Source organism: Lasiosphaeria miniovina (assembly GCF_030549165.1).
Source record: "Lasiosphaeria miniovina strain SMH2392-1A chromosome Unknown B0T26scaffold_4, whole genome shotgun sequence".
In the NCBI taxonomy this organism is placed as follows: Eukaryota; Fungi; Ascomycota; class Sordariomycetes; order Sordariales; family Lasiosphaeriaceae; genus Lasiosphaeria; species Lasiosphaeria miniovina.
The window spans coordinates 4708306-4720743 of NW_026848223.1; the positions used below are offsets into that span (position 1 = coordinate 4708306).

General features: G+C 54.2%; 3 protein-coding genes across 3 annotated transcripts; 2 read left to right on the forward strand and 1 right to left on the reverse strand.

Annotated features, from left to right (window-relative positions):
• Positions 1–1908: 1908 nt before the first annotated feature.
• On the forward strand, positions 1909–4140 carry B0T26DRAFT_644933 (uncharacterized protein; the record flags this gene model as incomplete). The annotated part of the gene is made up of 5 exons (XM_060437669.1): positions 1909–1945; positions 2045–2341; positions 2395–3061; positions 3137–3402; positions 3539–4140. The coding sequence occupies 5 exons, from the start codon at positions 1909–1911 to the stop codon at positions 4138–4140; spliced, it is 1869 nt and encodes a 622-aa protein (XP_060296960.1).
• Positions 4141–7311: 3171 nt separating this feature from the next.
• Positions 7312–8758, forward strand: B0T26DRAFT_317760 (uncharacterized protein). The gene is made up of 2 exons (XM_060434349.1): positions 7312–8338; positions 8429–8758. The coding sequence occupies exons 1-2, from the start codon at positions 7545–7547 to the stop codon at positions 8676–8678; spliced, it is 1044 nt and encodes a 347-aa protein (XP_060296961.1). The 5' UTR covers positions 7312–7544; the 3' UTR covers positions 8679–8758.
• Positions 8759–9790: 1032 nt separating this feature from the next.
• Positions 9791–11380, reverse strand: B0T26DRAFT_646801 (uncharacterized protein; the record flags this gene model as incomplete). Its single annotated transcript, XM_060437848.1, has 3 exons — positions 9791–10565; positions 10644–10868; positions 10977–11380. The coding sequence occupies 3 exons, from the start codon at positions 11378–11380 to the stop codon at positions 9791–9793; spliced, it is 1404 nt and encodes a 467-aa protein (XP_060296962.1).
• Positions 11381–12438: the final 1058 nt, after the last annotated feature.

Sequence of the window (12438 nt, forward strand, 5' to 3'; positions counted from 1 at the left end):
AACAAAATCCCAAGACCCCTGCGAACCGCCCAATCAATCCTATCTGCCCGGCTACATGAGGGAGGCAGCTTCCACAGCTACCGAGTACGGAGTGCTATGTAGTATGTACCTTAGCCAAGGTAGCGTCGTGATCCGCCTTCGTAGTCTAGATTTAGGTTCTCACGTCGGCAGCTGGTGGGAAGGATTTGGCCCTTGGCTGGGCATCCATGCACCCGGAGATTGATGGATTGCTTCCGCAGCAGCGACAGCAGCGACAGCAGCAGCCAGCTGTAAGAATATTGATGCGCGGCCGTCTCCCTAAGGCCAGGGAGAGTGGGTGCCAGCCTCTAGCTAAGGTAGCTAAGGTAGCGCCAGCGTGGAGTGATTGAACGCTCGTGCCTTCCTTGTCGGGATTCATGGTGGGTTCTGGAATCCCCAGTCGGGGGAGGGATATCAATTATTACCGCCCTCCACTGTACCCCTTAGGCTCAGGCTTAGACTAAGCTCGGGCTCGGGCTCGGCCCATTTTCCTCCACTTGCTCTGCCGAGGATCGCCTGTTGCCGCTTCACCCATCAGGCATATTCCCTAACAGTGAAAAGCTCGCTCGACCTGCAGTACATTCCATACCCGTACCTTCAAGGTTGCCTTTTTCCGTTTGATCAGCGACCCCGCCAACGCCAACACCAACCCGCTGACCAGCTCAACTGCCTGGCTCTTGTTGGATTTTGGTGCTCGGGGTCGCCCGCTTGCTGCCGTGCGTCGCCTTGCAAGCTAGACCTAGAACTAGAACTAACTGCCTTAGTTCCCGCCTAGTTCAAGTCCGTGCATACAGTACCTACAACCAACCTTCTCCGTACCTTGGTTACCTACTCCGTACTTCGTACCTTTTGGAGATACATAGAACAAGCAAGCCCAGGTCCAGTTCGGGCCAAATAACCACAGCAATTCTAACCGGGAGAGCAACGTACGAGCCACGGCGGCGGCTGCTGCCCCTCCCCGTCACGCTTCGAGCATCACCGATCTCTGTGTCCGCCAACATCTTGCTCCCATCGCCCCAACCGGCAAGCAGCAAACAGGTCGTCATCTACACTACACTGCCTTAAGGGCTGCTCTATGCCCAAGGTTTCATTGAAGGGCATTTCCCCCTCTCCCGCCATCGCTCGCGCAACACGCACACCCCGCATACCCATCTCTAGCAGCCACTGGAGGACAGCCAGCCATACCGTACATAGCCCGCACGGATTACCTTACCTTACTTAGGTGCCACTCTCGACCGCATCTTTGGGTTTGCTTGGGCCAAACCGACGACATTGTGTCCGCTGTACGACATTGCACGCGTCTACAAGACTGTGTCTGCAATGCAAGCCTAAAAGAGACGACGACGGCTTCCTGCCAGCGAACCCTGCAGCCTGCCGATTCCCTCATCGGCGCCCTGCTCTTGCTCTGCCTCTCGCCAGGCCCTGGAGGGTGAGACTCATATATCTGTCCCAACGTGACGGCCGCATCTTGTCCTACACCGCCCGGCTACCGACAAGCACGCATCAGCCGGAGGACCGCAACGCAACGCAACTACACCGTCCGTCGCGGCGAACCAAAACCTGTCGCCTCGTGACTACTGACTCCTCGCTTCACCCGCCATCTCGCCTGGCTTGATCTGTCTGTCAACCCCGGCATCACTCACCCGCCCGTCGGCATTGCCGTGTCCTACCGTCCGTCCATGGGAGAAACGTTTCCCTCTCCGTGCCGCTTTGGTTTGGCGAATCCCTGAGACTAATTGCTTGCTCGACTGACTGACCGGCTGGCTGTCCGTCCGTCAGAGTCCGAGTCCCCCCATTTTGACAGCCCCTTCCAATGCATGGAGGGACCCTAATAACAAATTCCCCAAACTACAGGCCAGCTCGTTGGAGCGGCTACCATAATCAGCCCTGATGGACCCGCGAGACCAGACGTTTATGACAATTCATAGTAAGTAGAGACGGTCATCTTGGCTCCGTCTGTCTAGGTAGCTGGACAAGTTCGCCTTTTTATGACACGGGCCTTGGGCTGACGTCGTCCCTGCCACAGACCTTACACCAGAGGCCAATATCTTGTTTGCATCTGACTCGATCCTCGACATCCTTGGATATCATCCCGACGAGGTCCAAGGTAAATCAAGTTTTGACTACTTCCACCCGGACGAGGTGCCTTTGGCACGGTCTGTCCACCGCAGAGGCGTTTTGTTAGACAAGGCCGCCGTCCTCCACTATGCACGTATTCTGTCGAGGGACGGCCGATGGGTGAGCTGCGAATGCTGCTTCACCATTGTCCATGATGTGCTGGTAGCATGCACGAGCATCTACTTGAGGGGGGAGAAGAGCGAGAGTATGGCATCCGTGGCTCCATCCCGTCCTCTCACGGCGCTGACCGTAACATAGGAAGGGCACTGGAAGCGCCCCAAGTGCGGCGTATATTCTCAAGCTCGCCGCTCGATCCTCGGTACCACATGCTTGAGCATCTGTCGCCCAAATTCAGGATGCCTTCGATGGAGCGCGAGCCTCGTGCTGCGCTCATACTGAACCGCTTCACTCTGAACCTAAGCATAATGTTTGCAACTAGTTCTGTTGCCTCAATACTAGGCTTGCAACCTGATGACATCAAGGACCGCCCGTTTTACGATTGTATACAGCCCAATTGTCTGGAAGACGCCCAGCAATGCTTGGAGAGTGCAAAGGCCAACGAGTCTATTGCCTACCTTCGCTTCTGGTTCAAAGACCCACGTATCAGGGACACCGACGATGATGACGAGGAGGAGGAAGAGGACAGAGGGGACCACGACGCCGATAGCGAGGATGATTCCGATGAGGACGACAGTGAAGACCATGTCGACGGTGAAGATAGCAGTTTAGCCAGTGGCTCTAGTGCAACTTCATCACATTCTCCGAACAACCATATGGATATCGATGATGAGTCGGACCTCGACGGTGTTAGCGGCCCAGAAGTTGGAGCTAGCAGGTCCTCTAGCACACGCTCAAACTTCAACTGGGTAGGAGCTAGTGCTGGTGTTCCTCGGTCTCGAGCGTACCAAGCACCTCTTACACCCGAGTCCCTCAACGACACGGTGCACGCACAGCCGCCATTATCTCGTCGCCGGCGTCAGCAAAGGGAACCTACCCCAAGTTTTGAACTGGAAGCAGTGGTGTCATGTACCTCGGACGGGCTAGTCGTCGTGCTTCGCAGAGCACGGCCACCCATTCCCGCTCCTCACCCGCCCCTGCTACCAGCGTTCACGTTTGAGAATGGCCTCTTTGCGGCCCCATGGGGCTTAATACCCATCGAGCCTTCTATTGCTCCCGAACTCCTCTACAATTTCCGCTCGCCATTCCTCCCTCAATATATGCCGCTACGAGAAAACGTGAAGGCGGCGGGGGGGCCTCCTCTTGATCGTATGTACTGTGCTTTCTTTCTTCAAATTGGCCACCGTCTACCCATGTCTTTCCTGATGGCCTCGGTCCCGGAGTATGCGCGTCATTTTGGCCAGACAATCCAGCTTAAAGGGCACGGGAAGCTAACAAATTTCAGAATTAATGCGATCGATTCGAGACGTAGCAGTTTTTGCATGGGCAGTGGTTGGGATTAATGGAAACCTTGCGGACTACGGACACGGCCTGCCCAGGGGTGGGGCACAACCGCCAGACGGCCTCCCCATCTGGGACCCGACTGCTGGTCCTACGGGATACCGCGGACCCGAGAACCATGCAATAGCTCAAACACCTGAAGCAGACGAAGAAAATATGCATGCCGTAACCGATTTCCGCCCAGCAGAGAGAGTTGGCCAAAGCTACGTCCAGTTACGGCGGGCTTCTTTAGACGATTACGCGTATGCGAGCCGCCAGCAACCGGCATCGACTTGGCCTCGGCTTGTCGCTGCTCCTCACGACTCGGGTGGCTACGAGCCGAGACAGCAACAGCATGCGACACCTACGCACAGTGCTCCGGAATATCATGCTCGGCACATTGTCGATGCGCCCGCCCCCCAGGAGGCGGGATCGACATCCAGCTCCCGCGGTTCCGAGTATGAAGGATCGCCCGGGCGCCGAGTATGTGGCCCACAGTCTAGACCGCCGCCGCACCCATCCGGGCCGGAAGCGCCATACCACAATCCTCGATATTTGTGGCAGTAGTATCTCCTTGCAGCCCAGGGTCCAGCCCAGGGTCTATGAGCGTGGGCGCGGGTTCCTTTTTGGTCCGCCTCCGAGGAATTGGCAAAAGCGAATGATTTTTATTTCTTCTTCTTGACACCAATAGTAGCGGCGTTTGGCAGGACCGCCCGGGTTCGAAGCTTTCCCTCAGTCAGGTTGGTGTTATTAATGGGTTTGAAGGTCGCTACACTTCTGCTCACCTCTCATGACGAGGTGTCTACGGGGAATCAGTTCCACATTGGTTCTCACAACAGTATTATACAGAGAATGGTGAGACAACTAGGTGGGAAGCAAGAATCATTTTACTAGAAATGGCATGGAAGAGTTAAGAGCGGCAATGATACCCTTGGAATTTGTGAGCGAGCGCGAGATTGAAGTAGCGTGTTGTTTTGTACTTCGTACAATGCATTAGAGACAGTTCCGGTGTGTTTGGAGATTTGGGGGGGGAGGGGCAGGATATTGTGTATCTAGGCCATGGCGGCCGTCTTTTGCAAAGATACCAGTAGAAGCTAATAATACTATAACTAGACTAGTTATATCAACCGTTCTGGTGTTTCGGGAGACGATATCTGCAGTCAATCGGGAGCGTGTGCTGGAGTAATCTACGTCGAACCAGAACTAGCCGCATGTACAAGAGACGGACTATTTGCATGGTAGAAAGCGTCTTTTTGTACGGCAGGGTACATACAATGGTTTGTTTGACTGTAACCTACGTAGCAACCTAAAAATCAACAATAAACAAGCCTTTTGACTCCGAGGCGTTGAAAGTAACCCGAGTAACTAGCTGTTTAAAGGTTGGTACCTTAGGTTAAAGCCCAGGAAAGAGGGCAAAGCCCACAGATTACTGGCACCTACCTATCTTGGATCCGTAAGGTTTAGAGATGTAAAACCTTGCAGCTGTTCCATACCTGTCCCTCGGGGATATAAAATATAAACGGGCCCACCATTCTCTTTTCTTAGATGCCTCTTACACACGTGTCACAGAATTTTCATTATCCAGACCAGAAGAAAAACCACATCACATCGCCGAATTAGCCGATCCATCCACCCACCCACCCATCCACCTTATCTATCATCCGACAACCGACTTTGTCACGGGAACGTACCACCACCACCACCACCACCACCATCACACACATACACATCATTCTTACCTACCGCAACCAGCAGCTCCTACCTGCCTACGCAATGGGCTGGCTCAAGCGTACTGTGTTGACCGTCTTGACCGTCTTGGGGGCAATATTGTGTCCGTCATCATAAGCGGCTGCGCGATGTTATATATCGCAGAAACTGGCGTGGGCCCGGTACTCGAAGCGCCGGCGCACCTCAACGTGTTCGCCCAAGCGGCCTACTACACGTCCCACCGTTGGTTCATGGATTGCTTCGGTCCTTTGCTTGCCATTGCGGTCATAGATGTAGGCCTTGATCGTCTCCGAGGCAAGCGGCTAAGCCGCCCCACCTGGGTAGAATGCTTGTTGAAGCTTGGGGCTGTCTGGGCCGTTTCTCTTTTAGCGACAAGAGGAGAGGCGTCCATCTGCAGAAACCGGCCGTGGAGTACTTGGGGGAGAGAGCGATGGACCGAAGGCATGACGAGAAGCGAATTCTTACAGCAACAAGCGCGCAAATAACGGTCTTGTTTGGACCACGGTAGGAGGATCAGTGGCCACTTTGTGTGTTGCGGATAGACATGTTGCCCCAAGTAAAACAGTTGCTAGAATTCCATCCTGTCACGACTAATTCCCAAGATCCCAACCCATAATGTCTATTGTTTATTGACTCTATTGAAGAGCAAACTTCCACCGTGTTCGATCACCGCAATAGAGATGTGGCCAAATAAAGTATCTCAAGGAAAGACCGGTATTAGCATAGCACCTGCTTGAGGTCAACATGGAAGGAAGGAGTTTTGTTGACTCTGCGAAGGGGCTTACCCGTATGCCAGGCAGGTTGCGCGGGCAGGCACTGGGCGCTGGGTCCTATCTTAGGTGCCTTATCTTATGGCGGCGAGAAGTTGCACTTGGAGATATATGTGTAGCAGTATGCTGTTTCTGGAACGGCCAGACGAGCCAATATCAAGTAGAGAATTGGAAATCCCATGGAATTGGACAATGCAACCAAGCCCTGTGAGACCTTTCGGTCCCTCCAAGGCCTTGAACACCAACTGTCTACCACTGAGTAAACCGTGGCGTGGTGTGCTCCCGGATTCGGTTGCACTGAGATCCGACGGCAGACCCATCAATGGCTGGATGTTTATTAGCACGGAATCTTTTGTGAAATAAAAGGCCTCGTTACCTTACGGTTTGCCCCAAAAGCTTTTCCGAAAGGGAAACTGTAGTTCATGGAGCCCCTGATACAGGATCCCGGAGGCCGATCCATGCTTGGGATGCTGTGCTGAGCAAAATTCTTGGCCCATTTTCTCAGGTTATCATGATTGGTACTCTTCCCGGGCACTGCGCCAAAACCGACACGTTCAGAGATTGGACCGTACAGGCAGCTGCCTAAGTTACCATAAGCTGTATCCGTAGTGTTAAAGGAATCTCCAACCTACGGAAGAGCCTGGGTGTTTTACCTTGCGAATCTCTCGGTCGGCAAATGAGGCATCGTCCACAGTAAGGACATACATGTTCGTTCTTACCTTTGCGAGCCTCCCCCAAGCATGCAAGCAAGCTGGATGGCTGAGAGTAAGACCAAAGACGTCGCCATCGACATTCGCCGCCAGTGCATTGTCAAGGTCAATGGCAACGGCAATAGCAACGGCAATAGCAACGGCAATAGCAACGGCAATAGCAACGGCAATAGCAACGGCAATAGCAACGGCAATAGCAACGGCAATAGCAATAGCAATAGCAATAGCAATTTCGAGAGGCTTGCATTCATCGTACCTACCTTCTCAGGAAGTCTTCGATGGGAAGGAAGTAACATGTCGGGCGTCAGCCCTGCCAGCCGTGAGCCGCGTGTACATCCCCGCCCCAACAGGATTACAAATTCTTTCCAGACGGCTCGTCTCGCATTCACGTCGTATGGTAGTCGAAAACCAATGGTGTTGATGTAAGTATCACGTGTTCTAGCACGTGATAGCTAGCACCCAACTGCGTGTCAATGTGACAAGGGAGCTCGGGCCACACCGGCCAACGTTCGTCGTCGTCAGTCAATGATCCTTGCGCCCTTGAGGAAACCGTGGACCTTATTAGCTTGTGAGCCCTTGGACAGTCGATCCAACCCATCACCACTATCTCCACTCCACTACAAGCAGAGGGCGGCCGCACCGCCCAGACACCCGAATCGACAAGCAATTCCATCTTCTTTTTTCTGTTCCAATCTCTTGCTCTTGTCGGGCGACTGCGTGGACAGACGACCCACTGACAAACAAAGCTACCGAGACCTCGACCATGGCTTCACACGGCCGCCGAGACTACCAGAACCCCTTACTCGAAAACGACGATGACGATGACTTGATAGACCCCGACGATGGTAAAGGCCCCTGCCATCTCAACGACTTTTGGTGCATTGCATTGCATTGCATGGGGCTACTCAGATTACTAACAACCTGCACGAGGGGGACAGCCGACATCAACGACTTTGACGATCCTCTGCAACAGCAACAGCACCCGCACCACCAGCCGTCATCCTCGTCGCGCGGCGCCCCGCCCCTGACGGGCAACATCGGCAGCAGCGGCGGCGGCAGCAGCAATGCGCAGTCGGCATGGACGTCGCGGATCCCGGGCGAGGACCGGCGCGCGCCGACCAACACGATCGATGAGACGGTGTGGGAGACGCTGCGGCGCGACCTGCTGGCCGTGTGGTCCAAGATGCGCGAGGTGTTGTACCCGCGCTACCTGTTTGGCGGCACCATGTTTGACGGCGGGGTCCAAGATGGTGGCGGCCTGCGCGGCGCTTATGCTAGCCTGCGCGGCGCGGGGCTCGCGGGCGCGCGCGACGAGCTCGCCGGGCTCGCCGGCCGCGTCATGGACCCCGAGAGCCTGTTGTCGCACAACAACATGACGCCCGGCCTGCGCGACTGGGACCTCTGGGGCCCGCTCGTCTTCTGCCTGCTACTGAGCGCCCTGCTCAGCTTCAAGAGCCGTGGCGACCAGAAGGCCATCGTCTTCAGCGGCGTCTTCGCCATGGTCTGGATCGGCGAAGCCGTGGTCACGCTGCAGATCAAGCTGCTAGGGGGGAATATGTGAGTGCACCGCTGCTGCCAGCTTGGTTGTTCAGCCGGCTATTCCTTTCATTTCCCGACAAAACATCGTCGCTAATCTTTTCTCCCTAGATCGTTCGCGCAGAGCGTCTGCATCATCGGCTACACCCTCTTCCCTCTCGTGCTGGCCGCGACACTGTCGGCCTTCTCGCTGCACTGGATCGCCAGGATCCCCATCTACCTGCTGCTCGTCGGGTGGTCGCTGGCTGCCGGCGTGAGCATCCTGGGCGGGAGCGGCGTCGTCAAGAACCGCGTCGGCCTGGCCGTCTATCCCCTTTTCGTCTTTTACTTGGGTCTGGGATGTCTCTGCTTTATCAGTTAAGCGCTGCCTGCGAGGCGAGTGTGGCGGGGAAGGGAGTTTTTACTACCAGTTGACAACGAATGACGGTTTGAAAAAAAAAAAAAAGTGAGAGACGTCCCCAACATTCTTACCACCATACCATAGGAGAGAAGGGGTGAAAAAAAAGATCCACACATGCCGCATGAGGGGTGACTATACGCACGCACGTATCCGTTGCAGTTTGTCGCCTAGGGAGTCTTTTCGCAGTGGTTCGCGAGCCCGGGCTGTTTTTAATCGTGTATTTCTAGAATATCCAACATCAGCTTGTAAGAAAAGGAAGGAAGTGTATCCGGGGTTCTTGTCTTTTTTTGCATCAAATCCATCAAGTCACCTGCCCCCAATCTTGCTCGAGCAAAGTGTCATCCGTGTCTTGCCTATAATACAATCTTCGGCGTCCCTTTTCTTTGACTTTGAGTTTCTACTGTGACATCTACTTATAGCAGAACGAAATGCTATTCGATTCTCAGGCCGGGAGTGAAAAGGGGGTCGGTCATCAGAGTTCAAGACGTGGGTTCGGTTTCCCTCACCTGCTTGTCCTCTTCTCTTAACATCACCTTAGGTTTAGAGATTATACCACCCATACCATACCTACACTTACACACAACACACACATCATATCCCGACTCGAATTTACACAGTTTGACACACTTTCACAGTTGAACAGAAAATCTTTTTCCAGGTTTCTTTTCGATTGTGAATTTTCCCAAAATCCGAGCCATGCTTCGCCCTGCTTCGGGACCATCGTTATAATCTAAAAAAGAGCAAAGATTCATGAATACCCAATATGGGTATGATGCGCACACCATAATAATAACCAATCAATCCCATCCCATAATTCCCGCCGGCCTGCTTTTATATAATAATAGAGAAAAACAAAGATGATATAAAAACCCCCCAAAATCTTGTGTCTCGAAAGCCTTCGAGACAGAACAAAATACCATAATAACTAGTTTAAAAAGCCAATTTCAGACGCAAGTCGTTAAGATAAATTTCACACACGCACAAACGCTTTCATTTCAGTTTGAGCGGAACGCCTTTTTTTTCCCCCGCCCGCCCCAAAAAAAGTTGACGAAGGGAAAACACAAAAAGCAATATTAGAAGCGGTGGTGTTCGACATCCACGGTGACGTTGCTGGCGGCGCCTGTCTCCGCCGCCGCCGCAGGTCCATGGACGGGGTTGGGATAGTAGAGGGCGGCAACGGCGATGGCGACGTAGACGATGACGCATAGGGAGCCCTCGAGGTAGTTGCTCTTCTGGTCTCTCAGAAAGTTGCCGACGGTGATGATGGCGAGGAGCAGGACAACCATGTCGAAAATCTCAAAGTCGAGGCCCATGGGCTTGCCGAGGCCCCAGCCGATGATGACGACCAGAGGCCCATTGAAGAGGGCCGTCTGCAGGGTGGCGCCGAGGACGTGCGAGAGGGCAAAGTTCATCTGGTTGTTGTAGGCCTCGTCAATGGCCGTCAGATGCTCGGCCGCCTTTTCGCCAAGCGGCACGAGGATCAGGCCGACAAAGGCGTCCGACACGTGTCGGTCCTCGACGAGGAACTGGATCTTGTCGACGAGGATGATGGAGATGATGGCGACGAGGGCAATGGAGGCGGCCAGTGCAATTACCACCTCGGTAAACGTCAGGCGGTGCTTCATGTTGTTTTTGTGATGCTTGCCGTTTGCCGACTCCCCAACAAAGATGGCATCGTAGATACCATGATGGGTCTGCGTCTGGAAGTAGATGAAGATGAGGTACGCCACCATGAGCAGAATGGCCGTGCTCCGCGAGATATCGACGGCCTTGTTCTGTAGGTCTACCTCGGCCAGACGCTCTGTCAGTGAGTGTTTAAACACGGTCGGAATAGCCAAGCCGAGCCCCCTATACGGCCAAAAGATCAGTATTCCGCATTATTAAAAAGGGTGTGCCAATGGGTTTGTTGGCAGAGGAGGAACTAACGCAGTCAGTAACAAACCACTCCCGGCCTCACTGACGGCCTCGCTAAAGTTTTGCTCGTGGCGCTTGAAGCCACCAGCGATGAAGCAGAGGCCGAGACACAACAGCATAGTGGCGAGAACGGAGCCTAGGATGGCGGCCTTGATCACCTGGATATAGTCGACATGGCCATCGTTGTCGCGCGTGATTAGTACGATAAACAGGATGACCTCGGTCAAAGACCCAAGTCTGGATATGACCCTGAGAGTTAGTTCCCCGGAAAGTTTTAGTTTTAAAAAGACTCAAAGAAAATTGCCAGCTGGCAAGGAAATAAAAAAGACACAGCAAGAAACTTACGTCGTCTCAGTCAAGACACCCGCGACATGGGGCACCTTGCGCGCAAGCTCGTTACCGGCAAAGCCTAGCAGGTTGGCGCAAGGGATCATGGCGAGGTAAGCGAGGATGAAGATGACGAGGTTCTGGTCGGGGACGGCGTAGCGGACGGCGATGGCGACGGGGACGACGGGCCACAGGACGTTGACGATGCGCGAGGCCCAGCTCGACGATTGGAAGACGATGCGCATGAAGGGAATGGGGTGGATACCGCTCCGGCCGCTCTCGCCCTCCTCACGGATCGTGAGCGTCGTCCGCACCCTGGCTCTCAGGGTAGAAGCCCGGTTGCTCTCGAGGTCGCCCGTGTGTACGGGGAGCGGCTGGTTGATCTCCGGGCTGCCGGTGCCGGTCGAGGTTCCCTTCTCCATGAGGCCAGAATCGGCGGCAGCGGGTGGGGTCGGCGGCTCCCGCGCCAAAACGGAAGCCGGCCGGGTCACCTCCGATGACACCATGGCTGTCGTGTGCCGTTGGGCCTGAGGCCTGACGTAGCTACTTACCTTGGCTGTATGTGTTCGTGTAGCCGAAGCACCACAGTTGGACGAAAATAAAATGGTCGACTGGCTCCCCAAAGTTTATTTTTAAGACTTGTCACCGTCGTCGTCCCAAGTCAAGTCGGGCCCGAGAAAAATGAAGTCCGAGTTCGCGAAAGCCCGCCAAAAACGGAGCCCGAGAGGAGGCGTCGTAATAAGAAATCAAACTCAAAACAAAGCTGACAGTAATAACCGAATCATGGACCCACGAAACAAAAGATCGTACGAGACGGGAACGGGAAAGGGGAGGGAAAAGGAAAAGCCCATGCGCTAAATAGAGAAATAAAAACCCCGCCGTCACAATTGGGCGGGTGCGGTTCAATAATAAAAGCCAACCGCCAAGAGATCCATCTGACAGCCGGCATGGGACAAGGCGAGGAGAGAAGAAAAAAGAAGAATGGGTCAGAAAATGAGAATACCTGACAACCTGGCACTAGGAAGTGCCCGTGGCACTTTCGCCCGTGTGGCGCCGCATCTTCTCATCAACCACTGGATGCAGTGCCAGCTGGCTAGGTCTTGGCCTCTTGGCTCGCGTTTCAAGAGGTTAGGGAGTTGGGGGAGAGCCTCAACGCCAAGTTGGTTGGTCCAGGCTGTAACATGGAGAACGAGACACAAAAATAATTTACTGATTAGCGAGTGTCACGGCCGTGAATTTGCGTGGAACACCGCCCAACTCCCCCTGTGCCCCCCGCGCCCGCTAGGCGTGTTTCTGTTTTCCATGATTTCAGATGATCATGGCCGCCAGCGGTCTGTATTCGGTCCGTACCCCGGTGCATAGCTTATTGTGCAGTATGTACGCGGATCCATGGGCAGAATGCTTTGGGTTCCGCAGCGTGACATTGGATGCTCTCATTATGGCGGCCTTGTCAGCTCAGGGTCTTGGCCGCTTGGGCCTA

What these genes read in the sequence shown, in the direction of transcription:
- B0T26DRAFT_317760 (XM_060434349.1), top strand. Translation starts at nt 7,545, where the DNA reads ATGGCTTCACACGGCCGCCGAGACTACCAGAACCCCTTACTCGAAAAC. An exon ending in AAGCTGCTAGGGGGGAATAT is followed by an intron (nt 8,339 to 8,428) that starts GTGAGTGCACCG and finishes TTTTCTCCCTAG; the next exon opens with ATCGTTCGCGCAGAGCGTCT.